This window comes from Festucalex cinctus, chromosome 6 (assembly GCF_051991245.1).
Source record: "Festucalex cinctus isolate MCC-2025b chromosome 6, RoL_Fcin_1.0, whole genome shotgun sequence".
NCBI classification, from domain to species: domain Eukaryota; kingdom Metazoa; phylum Chordata; class Actinopteri; order Syngnathiformes; family Syngnathidae; genus Festucalex; species Festucalex cinctus.
Genome location: NC_135416.1, coordinates 15,501,816 through 15,515,802, shown reverse-complemented (window position 1 = coordinate 15,515,802; position 13,987 = coordinate 15,501,816). Strand labels below are relative to the sequence as shown.

The window sequence follows — 13,987 nt, the reverse complement described above, 5'->3', positions numbered from 1 at the left end:
AGTCCATCATGAAATTTTACCAGTCAATATACAAACCAAATTTATAAAAAGGGAAAGTGAGTGCAAATTAAAAGGAACGGACAATTTTTCCTAACCTAAATATAGAACAAAACAAAAGGAATGATGTGTCTGTGGAACAATCTGGATTATAAAACAAAAATCTTCTCAGTCTATTTGTATTTTTAAAAATTGTAAAAAAATAAAAAAATAAAAAAAAATAAAAAAAAGCACAATTACTGCAAAAATATATAAAGCACAACGGCATGCAGTTGAATTCTTTTGAATTCTTTTGTAGTATTGTTACACTGAAAGCGTCTTGACCGCTCACTGTCATTCATTTTGTGTTGATTTTTTTTTTCTTCTGTTGATCAGGGGTAGACAAAACAAGTTTTACTTCTTTCTGTCACTTTCTTTTTTGTTTTGTTTTACTTTAATGTGCTTGTGCCACTGATACAAATCCCTCAGGGTTGCCGTCTTCATCATGTGGATTGTCTTTGTATCTCTTGGAGAATTAGAGCGCTAATAACTTTCATCCCCAGCCCCCTGAGCGTCACTAAAATGTTTACAAGAGGGCAGCCAGCTCCTTTTGGTGAAGCCGTGCATTCATTACACCAGCCTTTGACTCAATTCACTGCGTATAAATATATCTATTTCATTATGGAAGCCGGTCAAATATTTGTTTCGGTGGTCCCTCCCTCCACCCCCAAATATAACGTAAATTGCTGCAAGCTGTTGCACTTGGAAACAGCATTCTCATGATGCTTGTTTCCCTCTGACACAAATCACAGCTAAATGTCGCTTTGAAATGACTAATGGCAGCCAGTTTATTCCCCGAATATCACGGCCCCCTCGGGAGCCCCTTGGTTTCGATTGCTATTGATGTTTGTTTTGAAATCACTGGTACTGTAGTATGTTTTGTACTTTGTCAAACATATTTGTTTGATCTCGAGTTACACATGAAACAAAGGAAGCTTTCAATATGATGTCATTGTCAGGAGGCAACTGAGATAAATGACAATGTAGCTGGAAAGTGGCATTCTGCAGTTCCGAAACAGGATGAGCGGCTCATTTTTGAGTACCGTAAAGTTTGGACTATACCCCTTATATATATATATATATATATATATATATATATATATATATATATATATATATATATATATATATATATATATATATATATATATATATATATATATACATATAACCAGAAGTTTATATGTAGTTCAAACATATTTAGGGTGGTTTTTTACTCACTTTTGACTCCCCCATGACATTATTCCTCTTTCCTATAGCACCCATTACAATTATACACAAATTGTATTTTGTATTTGAAACATCTTTTAATCACATTATAACTTTTCAAAAGATATGCTATCCTGTCTGTGAAAGTGGTGTACGATAATGTCCAAATGCCATCGAAAAAGTGACCATACATTTGGAAGTATATAGATTACATATTAATTCTATATTCTGCTCAGTCATTTGTCAGATTTTGCATCAGGGTTACTACAATTTCATTGCCATTATTTCTAAATAATGCAATTTCCTGGCCATTATTTCTTTAAAAAAAAAATGCATTCTTTGACAGCAAAGTAAGAGACTGTCTTCATTACCATGTATCTAACCATTTTTTTTTTCTCAACTAGGGCCATCTAAAGGTCATTCACGACGACTGTATTTGTTTCTCAGCTCTGTTTGGTCAAGAATTGGCTAAACCAAACTAGAAAGCTATGCATATCTGTTTTTTAAATCTTATTAGTTTCGAGTGGTTTTGCAAAATTACAAACTAATGAGGAATTTCATGGCTACTGAGTCATTTTCAAAACGGCCATCATGAAGACAAACCTGTAACTAATCTCAAGCATTACATCGACAACAATGTAAAAAGGAATAATGACAAAGTGTACAATGAGTTGCATAGCATCGTTGAAAGCCTGGCACCACATTGGGCCTCTGCAGCCATGGGAGATGACCCCTAGGTGGCAGCCTACCTCATGAATCCTCCACTGTAATAATAACATCAGCCCGGTGATGAAAGCACTGGCTTTTATTTGCTCAGTAGGCAACAAAAGGCAGCGCGTCTGAACCCGCGCTAAGTTATGATCAGTCGCTCCCGCCCTTTAAACATCAGCTTGATAGGATCTGTTGTGTGCGCTCTCAGCTTGTCTAATGTTACTCCCATCAAAGAGGCCCCAGTAGAGCTGAATGCAGGATGATGTGTGTACTGCCTCTGCTTAGTGGAGGCATTTCCAGCTGGCGCCAGCGCAGAGGAAACCCACTGAGACACACAACAACACATACAGACATCGGGGTCAGGCCCGATTCACCCTCCTATTGCCTGCCCGCAACTCCCCTTTTCAGGCTAGACTGCCTCTCTCTCTCTCTTTTGCTCTTTCTTCAGGGCTCATCCATTTGATCCTACATGCTGGAGCCCTAATTCATGTGGATTAAGCTCGATAAGGGGGAGGAGGGAAGGTTGAGAAGCCAAATCAGATCCGACAATGGAGCTGTAAACAAAATTAGCTCAGCTTTGATTACCACTGTCAGCGACGTTTTCATTTATTTCAAGTCAACCCAAACATTTTCTTTACAATATATTGTATGCGCCCCCACTAATAAACACAACATTCTGATTAATATTGTGCTTGTGGACCTCACTTCACAAGGCTATACCACAAATTACGATCGATTATTATTTGGAGTGCGCGAGCGAGCGAGCAGCAGCTAGCAAGAAACTAGCAATAACTCATAGGAGTGGCTAGCGGGAGAAGCTAGCAAAAGCTAACAAGAGCAAAGATTACGAGACTTGTACATTAAAACCATATATACTGTAGGGGTGTGAAAAAAAAATCGATTCAGCAATATATCGCGATACTACAGCTCGCAATTCTCGAATCGATTCAATAGGCAGCCGAATTGATTTTTGCACATCCATTTTTGATGGAAAAATATTCAACAAAACGTCTTACTTAGGGTTAGGATTCACACGTTAAGCATAGAAGAATTTTATATTAATGGAGCATTAAGCCTTAATATTTTATTTCAATGCTGTTCAAACATGAAACAGATTACAACCTGTTTGTTCAGTACAGTGGCTCACAGTTATAAGACTGAAGTTTCAGATAAATAAATAATACCTTTTCATACAAATCTTACAGTTCTAAATTTGAGTAAAAAGAATCGCAACAACCGATTTACAAATTCGTATTAGGATTAATTGGTATTGAATCGAATCATGACCTATGAATCGTGATATGAATCGAATCGCCAGGCACTAGGCAATTCACACCCCTAATATACTGTATATATTGATGCGATAGAACTTTTTCTTTTTTTTTTTGCATCCTATTGAAATTACTCGTGTGTTTTTTTCTAAATGAATTATTAGTTCACCACTAGATGGTACGAAATACACACTGTCCCTTTAACGATTTTATAATTCACATAATTTGAAGTTAAAAAGTGTTGTCAACATTCTATGTGTTTAAAAGTGACTCCAAAGTCTTGTGCTTGGGGAAGATCACTTGCACCCCCTCACCCCCCATTCTGGGACTATTAACAGCAAATTGAGTGTTAGCACAGCACTGTGGGTCAATACTGGGGAAGGCAACGCCTTAAAAAGCCAGTCTGCTATGCTGTTTTCTGTTTAGCTCCTTCCTTAAGCTTCAGAAATAAAATGGAGATGATGGATTTGTGGCTCCCCCTTGCTGGAATTTCTGGCAAAATGTGGGCAACATTTACCAAGCGAAGAATATTTAAAACCCAATAAAGGTTTTTGAACTTATTCACACGGTCACACCCAAACCCAACTGAAGCTAAAATGTCACCAATATCGCTACAGAGAAAAAGAAACCTTAATGGTGGAATATAGAGTGTGTTTAAAAGTTTACAAGGGCCACACACACACTCAAAACCTCGAAGTGCTGATTCTGACCACTTGTGGGAAATTATGTGAGTGCAAATGAGACACAGATGAATATCTACTCTTTATGTGAACAGAATTGTTGCTAACTTAAAGCTACAAAACATCAGCAAGCCACATAATAAAAGTGCTATGGATAAAAATGATAGTACACTGCACTTAATATTTTGTTGCTCAAGCTCCACAATTAAGTCATGTGTATCTGTCCACGTGTATTTTGGCTCGGCCCTCATGAGCAAATTGTCCCGGGTTTGCGACTGCGTGTTTCTGATCTTTTCTCAAATGATCAGTAATATTTTAGAGTCGGGCTCTTGGAACCAGAGGACAAGCTTTCTGAAAGTTGGCAGCTTTTGATGAAGAGCGGTTTGAAGTCTTGACATTTTATTGTCAGATATAGCAAAGCAGCCCACAGAACATAATTCAGTCATTACTTGTGTTTTAAAGCACAGTAGTTTCAAGTTACTTCACTGGCCATTATGTCCGTGTGTTTTGTTTTCGAAATACTGACATCAAGAAGTCCAAAGGAGTTGCAAGGTCTAGCTTGAGTCATTTCAGAGATCAAGAAAAGAGACTAGTGAATGAAAGAAGTCAACATTTTTATTGATCCGTGCAGTGAGATCCGGGCAGATGGATGTGATGTAAGGACAAGCTGTGCTGTTATCTCACTCCTACACACGAACAAACGCGCATGTTCAAAAACATAACAATTTAATCACCATTTAAAAAAAATAAAATAAAAAAGGAGAAAGAGCTAAAAAATAAAAAAATAAGTGAAGAGAATGTGTCAACATAACACTGAAAATATATTAAAATGAAAAAAAATCATACAAAAATAATGTTAACAGACTCACCAACATTCAAAATGAATATATAATTAGTTGTAAAGTAACATTGCTAGAAAACATGAAAAACAGCTGTACAATGTCAATGTGTTATTCTTGCGCAGACAAAAGCCGCTACATCAGATAAATTCATATTTCAAAACCACGAGACTCGTTGTCATTTACTTACATACTACTAATAAAAATGACAATTATTCTTGTATGTGCCATAACAGTCAGTTCTGACACTCAAACATGTCTTATTTAAGGTAAGTTTCATTATAACGATTTCTAAAATTAACAGCAAATAAAGACAACCTTCACCTTCAACATTCCACCATGACATCATTACACCACAAATATGGATACATAGTGACTTCATGTGGTGTTATGTCACGACTGCCAACATTTTAATAACATTCTTGCATTTGACCACAGCCTCTAACGCGCACTCGCACGCTCACAATTCGATTATGGGATGTACTGAAGCATCACTGACGGCTCGGTGAGAAGAAAAAAAAAAGCACATCAACATTCACTCTTCTCCCTCCAGTTCCCCTTTGACTGGTCGTCTGTCATGTTTGATGGCGTCGGTCTCCTTCAGCGCTCTGATGACCGGCAACCACGGCGACGGCAACTCGGGTCCCGTCCTCTTGACCTGGTTGAGGCGGTTGAGGGCGGCGTACAGCCCAGAGTCGGTGCTGCCTTGGATGTCTGCGGGGTTCTGCTGCTCGCTGGAGAACATCTCCAGGGCGGCCGGAGTGCAGTGCCTCTGCTGTTCCCACAGAAACAACAGTGTGACTGACATACAGTCACAGCCAGCCTCTCTCTTTTTTTGTTTTGTTTTTTTTGTTTTTTGCATTAAAGGGATAGTTGACTAGTTGACTATCTAGTATTTTGTCTAGAATTAATTTGATAACTACATTATTTTTTGTATACAATTAATACCTTTAACAACAACCTGTTCCACTTGGTGTCGACTGAAGATGACATCACCTGTGCTGAGGAAGTAGGTAACGACCAATCATTGATCACCTGTTTTCTGGGTTTGGTCGGCAAACTGATCCATGATTGGTCGTTACCTACTTCCTAAGCACAGATGATGTCATCTTCAGTCGACACCAAGTGGAACATATTGTTTTTCATTCATTCTAGACAAAATATGAACTTTTTACTGCTGAAAATGGCTCAATAAGTCAACTATCCCTTTAACTCATTCACTGCCATCGTCAAATGATGCATTTTTGCTGGGCTGGCAGTGAATGTGTTAATTAGCAAAGAGGCTAATTTTTACCTCCACCAAGCCCCAAAAAATAGCCAGTTAGGGAGATGCTACAAATCTTTTGGGGAAAAAAAAACAAAAAAACAAAAAAACAAATTTTAAGGTGCGTGCAACTTTCGAAATGTTAGAAATATTAATCGCAGATATAACTGTATAAATCATAGTGAGGGAAAAATAATTTGCCACTTATTTGTCATTAAGTAAGTATGGATGAAATTGTTCCTCTTAATTCCATATTACCCAGTTTATTCCAGTCTCGTGCTGCTTGCATTTTATTAAAACGAGATGTATTGAACAACAAAATTCCAGTTAGCCAAGATCAATGTGAATATTTTGGTTCATCTGCTTCTTTAGAGTACTTCTAAACCTTTAGCTACTTATACCAAGGCACAAAATTTTTTGTCTGAGAACAAACAAAATGATCACAAAAAGCATGTACAATATAATAAATATCAGTGATCTTATCTCAATCTATTTACAAACTTGAGTACTGTAACTCAATGTGAAATCTGGGCCAGTTTAGTTTACCCGAGTTTCAAGTTTTCATGGCAGTCACGCTCGTGTAGATCAGGAAAGGAAAATGAAAGACAAGCAGACATACAGTAGCTGTTTGCCAAAATGGCTAACTGCAGCTTCTGCCATCTAGTGGAAGAATGTTTAATTGTCACTTACTTGCTAATGCAAGCACACATTGATCACTTCACAAGCAAATTAGGTCCCTCATTATCTGACAATTAGCATAGATTTTAAACATAGAAGGCCAAGACATCCCTAATGAAAATTAAATTGGACTAATAAACTAGCCACTAGAGGGTGCTAGAACTGCACAAATGGAAATCAACCTGACTTTTTTTTAACAGATGTGGTCCTTTTAAATATTGTGAACATGACGCCGACGATATTGTGGCGGTTTTAATAGCACAAGATCACGATATTGCCCTTATCGTTACATTCCTACCGAAAACCCAAGATCCACACGCGCAAAACCAGTAAACTTTACAGCAGGGGGCGCTGTTGAATCAGCGCCGTATTGAGAGAGGGTTTGGCCAACTCATTTTAATGGCAGAATATCACTGCCAAAAGTCATGTGACTTTTATCTGTAGTTGTAGAATTGCTTTTTATGTACGCAAAACATTTTTTTTTGCATTTGAAAGATTTTTTTATTTTTTCATTTTTTGAAGATATGCTTCATGTTGTGTGTAGATCACATTTTGTGTGCGTAGATCAGGTTTTGTGTATGTAGATAATGTTTTTTGTGTTTACGGGATTTTGGCATGATTCTAACTCCATAATTTGCTCCCCACCCCCGTTTTTATGCTCTCGGCATAAAAACAGATGTATCGTCATTTATAAAATATGGTAATTGTGTGTGACAATCCCTCTGAATCACTGTACAAATAAATTCAATGAACAAATGAAAATCATTATGACCTTGTTTACAAAAACTGGGCCCTTAAAATCAACTCTGTAAGCTCATGGATGAAAGTAATTGACAAAGGATATTTCCCTTATAATTACGTAAAAAGTAGATTCAGTTAGTTATCTCGTTTTTATTTATTTATTAAAAAAAACAAAACATTTTTCAATCGTAGTTCTAGTTATTTTGTTCGTTTTCGTTAACCATGATAACGATTCAAGGTACAGACTCTCCTGATCATCTCTAACAGTCCTTAAACATCTCAAAAGTATCATCCCTCCTCACTCGTCTTCCAGCAGTGCATTCACTGGGAAAAAATGCAAAAAGCAACTGTATTCGACAAAAAAAAACTTCAAAGGTTCTCCGTCCCCCCTTCCCTGCTGTCCCCTCATAGCTAAGCCTTTAATCACAGTTTAGTCACGCTCGGCCCTAATTAAAAGACCCTTCCAATTCACATCTCGGCCGAAAGCGAGCTCTTTCCCTCCATCTTCTCTTCCCTCCTGCGAGAGAGCATCTTTAACTAACATGCGTGGCGACGCTGCCTTGGTACACGATGCCCCCGAGGTGTCGTTAGGAGATAATGACTTTCCTGCTCCAGTGCAGAGAAAATTCTTCTCAAGTGACGGATGTGAGAGCGTGCCGGGAAACTGAGTGCCAGATGAGCCACATTCTGCGTTTTACTGCGATAAAGTTCGCTTCGGACTGGATGACTTAATGAGCTAGTTTGTGTGTGTTCTGTACCTGAAGGATGAAACCCTGTGGGCAGGTAAGACGGTCGTACCACATGGCTTTGTACATGAGGAGCAAAAGGAGGCTGGTCAGGAAGGCCAACATGATGAGGATCAGGCCTGTGATCTGAAGGACATTTTTTTTTTTGGCAAATGGGAAGAATATATCTTTTAGATGAACGTGGCAAAAGAATGTAAAACACATTAAATTCAGTTCAACAGGTTTGATCATTTGGAGATGTACAAATTTTAGCTGGCTTTCTAATGATGCACATGCACCAAGTAGGAGGATTTTTTGATTTTTTTTTCTCTTGCTGGATGTACCATCACACGACAGCGGGCGAGCCTGCGCCCAGCCTACGTCGATGCGCTTTTTTTTTTCCAAGGCGGCTGTTATGTAAAATTTAACACTTGAGTCGCTGCTTGTGTCAGCTGTCAGTGATGATAAAATTGATATTGAATCAATTTTTGTTTTCAAGCCTGATATCGATACATAAAACCATGAAGTCATTATGTTAATATGTCTCCCCCCCCCCCCTCCATAAATTCATAAGAAAATAGAATTTTCAAGACCAAAATGTATCTTAGGCTTTTCTTGAAATTTATTTTTCACATGAATTTAAATATATTTTCTTACATTTCCAAAATACCTGATTCATAATCTTTTACATTTATGTTTACAGTTATTGAATAAGAATTATGAAGATATTTTATCTCATCCTTGTTGATGTCAATGTTTGTGATTATAACACGTTATTTTCATTAATAAATTAAATCATTTAAAACCAGTTCATTCTCTGCCGAACTTTATTTGGAATTTAATGTTTGTGGCGTTTTTGTCATGTCCTTCATATTTAAAGGGACTCTTGACTCATTGAACAATTTTAAGCAGTAAAAAGTGAATATTTTGTCCAGAATTAATTTGAATACTTCATTATTTTTCATGTACAATGAATACCTTTAAAAAGTAATTTTTCTACTTGCTGTCGAGTGATGCTGAGGAAGTAGGTAACGACCAATCATGGCTCCGTTTAATGACCAAACCCAGAAAACAGGTGATGTCATCATCAGTCGACAGCAAGTACAAAAACTACTTTTAAAGGTATTATTTGTACATGAAAAGTAATGAAGTTACCACATTAATTCTAGACGAAAATCTTAACTTTTTTAGTGCTGAAAATGGTTCAATGAGTCAAGTATCCCTTTCAGAAAAATTGATGTTCCATAATTAATCAATTTTGATTGAATTCAATTGAATTGAATTGAAAAAAAAAATGAAATCAAATTTAACTGAACTGGTGATTCGAAATCAAATAGATTGAGAAAATTAGAATCGATACCCAGCCCTCTTGAATTGAGCTAAAGATAACCTCCTTTTGATTCCTTTCATCATCATCAGTGACTAGCCGACGTCAACGAGACTTTTATCAAATTATCTTTCGACAAACTAGTGTACCTTGGCTCTGTCAGAGACGTCTTTGTACAAGTTGATGTTTAGCTTCTCAATGCTGGGAATGAACAACATCTTCTTCTTCTTCTTCTTCTGCTGCTGCAGTTGGTAATGAGTCGTCGTTTTCACAATAACCTGAAACGAGGAAAAAATAACACCCTACAAATAAAATAACCCATATTTTCCAACTAAAGGTGGACTAGTTGTAATTGAAGAGTAAGTATGATGCAACAGATTAGATGGAAGGTTGTCGCGAGATGTAATCTGCTCACCATATCTGCAATGTTGCGGTCATGCTGCAACGTTATCAGCAGAGAAAAGCAAGGCCGGGCTTACCTTGTCCGCAAACGACTGCTGGAGCTGGCTGACCTCCAGCGGTGTGATGAGGGGGATGTTATCAAAGCCATCATCTGCAGACGGCTGCTTCTCCATCTTATCAGACAGATTGGTGCCCAGCTTCACCATGGCTGCACTGTTGCGGGCCGGACAGGCGACTCGGACTTACGAAGAGTTAGCTTGCGGGTCCTTGATGAGAAGGAGAAACACAATATGGATGCTAGGGATGGCCACAATATGTTACTTTATCACTTTTATTAGAAAGTAAAGAAAAAAGAGAAAAAAGGTAGGTTTTATTTGCTGACAGATGTACCAGGTCATATTCTAATATGATTTATAATAAATAAATAAAGAAAAAGAAAAAGAAATAAAGTTTTTAATATTATTTAGCTGTTATTCTCAACTGGTGGGTCGGACTTAGGGCCCTTATTATTATTATTATTATTATTATTATTATTATTATTATTATCATTATTATTATTATTATTATTTTTATTATTATTATTATTATTATTATTATTATTATTTTTATTATTATTATTATTTATTTATTTTCAAAACAGTACTGAGGCATACCAAGTTCCCATATACAATTTTGGCGAAGCTTCAGAGAATGTTGCTTTCGTCACTAACTACTCTGTAAACAAATACAGTGCAGCTCAGCCGTTGTCTAGCATGTCATAGGAATTAAAAAGTACAGTGCTCCTCAATTAATTCTTTTTCCAAACCCGTTGGAAATTAACATGCTTAGCAAAGCCGCCATTTAAAAAATTTAGAACTTTCTCTCTCAAATAAATTACATTTTCAGTTGAAGTGACCACATAGGCAGTTGCTAATAGAAACTAAATCAAAATTGCCTTGCTTGCCCAATAACCCATCTAATGTTTAACAACAAGCGTATGTTTTTTGTACATTCAATTACCGAACAAAGTATAAAATGAATGAATGAGATTTCAAAAATGCTATGATTCATCTGCTGGTTTCATTCAAAGTTCTGTCTTCGCTGTTTAGTTTGGTTCTCATTGATACCATCACAAGTGATCATCCAAATGTGGCAGGAAGTGATAATGAGTCATTCCGAGGTCATTCGCACAGCGTAATCATGTAGAGCCCACTGCTGCGCTGACTCACCAATGACGGATGCACATAAACGCCTTTAACGGCAAAAAAAAAAAAAAAAACACGAATATAAACCCTTTGTGATTGTGTCCCACTTTGGTGAGTTTGGTCTGAACAAACTGAAAATCTGTAAGCTTGTGTGTTTTTCAATCAAATCCATCTACGGACACAGAATCAAATCGCATGCAGTTATGTGGAAGATAGACCATTACTCAAGTACATCGAATGTTCTCAGAGTGTGAGTGGGTGGTGGAGGAAAGTGTGAGAGCGATGAATCATCCTGATTAGCATCTGTGATTAGCAAATAAGATGGGCGCCTCGAACAAACACCTCGAACATTCACACATGTGAAAACATATTAGCTATATAGAATGGCTGCAAATAATATCAAATTCCATTTTAAGATCATGTGCATCTCTGTATGCATGATTTATTGAGAAAAACACGTTTTGTAAATTGACATTAACATTATAATGTTAGAATCATCACAACCAATTCATCAGTTAATTTAGTAAGCATTCTATTGATAGATTTGAATTGATTGTTGATTAAAAGCAACTGAGGCGAAATACAGTGCACTACCGGGTACAACCAGTACAGCTGATTCAATTTATGGTTGAAAGTAGGAGTGTGACGATATATCGGTGTCGCGATAAATCGTGATTTGTCTCGATAGATTATTGATACGTCTACGAAAGTATCGCGATATTTGTAGTTAATATACAGCCACTATAACGGCTCCATTGTTCATGACTTATAGAGCAATTACTTGGTGGGCCACTAGGGGGAGCGCCTCATAAGCGTGGCGGGGAAATGGACGGGCGAAGAAGACTCATCAGCTTAGGTTTTTTAAAGTATTATTATTATTATAATTATTTTGTATTATATTTATATTTTATTTATATTATATTTGTTTTGTTTTTTTATATCATTTATTTATTTTTAATATTATTTATAATTTATTTTTTTATTATTATTTATTGATATTTATTTTATTATTATTTTATTTTAGTTGTTTATATTAGTTTATTATTATTTTGTAATTAGTTTTATCGTAGATTATCGTGGATTTATTACCTGAGCAATATATCGATAATCGTGGTATCGTCATATTGTGAGATAATCGTTATCGTGAGCCTTATATCGCATATCGTATAGTATCGTGAGGTAGCCAGAGGTTCCCACCCCGAGTTGAAAGAATGACATGAGGTGACCTATGAGAAGATTAAATAAAGTATACACACAATTTAATAAACAACATTTAGATGTACTAACACTTTGAAAATACACAAAATTGCAAGACTAAAATTCTACGTATTGTAGTGCCTTGTGCCTTGATGAGGCTGAGCCTGGTGGGGTGATGTGCGATGCCGTCGAGTGTGAGCTGTGGCAGACAGCAGCTTCTGTGTGACTGCACGCATTGTGTTTGTGTTTTAATCTTCTCTCAACGTCCACTAAACGGCTGAAAAGTGCATCGGTGACTGTGGCTCTCCTTTCCCATATAAGTATAGCGTACAAATTCATCTAAAAAAAGCAATCACTTAAAATCTGCAGAGCTCTGCAACAGACGGATGCTTTCAAATGCGATTCAGCAGTGGCACAAATGGTGAACCTCAATCTAGCAAGGGAACACTGTACTGTACATCCATTTTATAAACATCATTATTGAGCTGAATACATCACTGGCACAGAAACGGGATTTAAAAAAACAAAACAATTAACCTACAACTTGACCAATAATTTTCCCCTATTTTAGCTAAAAGTAATACAGTCGAAGGCCAATCTTTAGTGTGAACAGTGTTTTGTATGCATCTCAAGTTTAGGTTTGATTGCCCATGCAAATGTGAACTTGCTGCATTGAAGCTACATGATCAAACAAAAGGAGGTGCAGTCAGACAAAAGAGCATCAATACAACAGCAAATCCGTGTAGAACTGACAAAAATGACATCTAAATGTGATGATGAAAGCTCCTTCAACAGATGTGGCGGGGTCACTATCTAATACAGCCAACATTGAAATAAAGAATTCAGTACCAATAATGGTCCATCATGTCACAGACAAGATAAATGATGACCTGCACTAATCAATGACTATAAAATGAAAACACATTCGTCCACGACGGCATTGTAACAGCTGCGCCGGAATATTTCAGCATCTAATTTTCTACCTCGAAACACAAGCTGCTGCAGTCCGGAAAAGAGAGAATGAACTTACTGCGGATGTCTCTGCTCTGTGGCCAAGCGGAGGTGATCGCACTCCAGTGATGCTGCCGGGGACTTGCCTGTGAAAGATGGTTGCCGTGGTGATGTGTTGTGTGACCGCACTGCGCATGTCGCCCAGCTTGCGGCACTTTCCGGAAGTATGAGAATATCAACTCAGCCTTGAGACTCATCTAATGGCAAGTCAGAGACGGTGTGCGAATATCAAAGTCAGCACAGGCCCATGTTTGGAAGTCAATTACAATTTAAGAGCCGTAATTTAACTCATGATGACCAAATAACACACATCATCATCATGGTTTGTATAATAAAAAAAAACAACAACAACATGAACTGAGTAGCAAGACGCAAGACTAAAGTAGAATTATTTTATGGATAACATTCAGACAATACTCAACAATAAAAAAAAATAGACTAAGTGCAATTTCTGGAGAAATTGCATGGGAATGCTGAAAGCTGAATGCTAATAGCTGAATGCTTATGAAGTCAATTGAAAGAAAAATATGTGAAAATTAAAAAGTTTTAATAATTGAAGTTGAAAGATAAATGAATAAAAAGAAAACTTGAACTGCAATCTGTCTAAAGTGGTATTTAACCTTTAAGCAGTATCTTATTTTCAAATGGCTTGGTCGGAACCAACAAAAAGACCAAAACGGGTCACAATACTGCCTACGGGTTTTAATCATTT

At 37.0% G+C, this 13,987-nt stretch overlaps 1 protein-coding gene across 1 annotated transcript; it reads right to left on the bottom strand.

The window, feature by feature from the left end:
- Nucleotides 1-4,504: 4,504 nt before the first annotated feature.
- caly (calcyon neuron-specific vesicular protein) lies at nucleotides 4,505-13,447 on the bottom strand. The gene is made up of 5 exons (XM_077525055.1): nucleotides 13,295-13,447; nucleotides 9,961-10,149; nucleotides 9,631-9,759; nucleotides 8,188-8,301; nucleotides 4,505-5,521 (listed from the first exon to the last, which is right to left on the bottom strand). Exons 2-5 carry the CDS (start codon nucleotides 10,087-10,089, stop codon nucleotides 5,282-5,284), a joined length of 612 nt encoding a protein of 203 aa, XP_077381181.1. The 5' UTR covers nucleotides 10,090-10,149; nucleotides 13,295-13,447; the 3' UTR covers nucleotides 4,505-5,281.
- Between the last annotated feature and the right edge of the window lie 540 nt (nucleotides 13,448-13,987).

Bases quoted from the DNA above. Each gene is read 5' to 3' on its own strand.
- caly (XM_077525055.1), bottom strand. From the start codon at position 10,089: ATGGTGAAGCTGGGCACCAATCTGTCTGATAAGATGGAGAAGCAGCCG. The intron at 9,760-9,960 runs GTAAGCCCGGCC...TCCTCGTTTCAG, and splicing joins AGCAGTCGTTTGCGGACAAG to GTTATTGTGAAAACGACGAC. The intron at 8,302-9,630 runs GTACACTAGTTT...AATGTCCTTCAG, and splicing joins ACGTCTCTGACAGAGCCAAG to ATCACAGGCCTGATCCTCAT.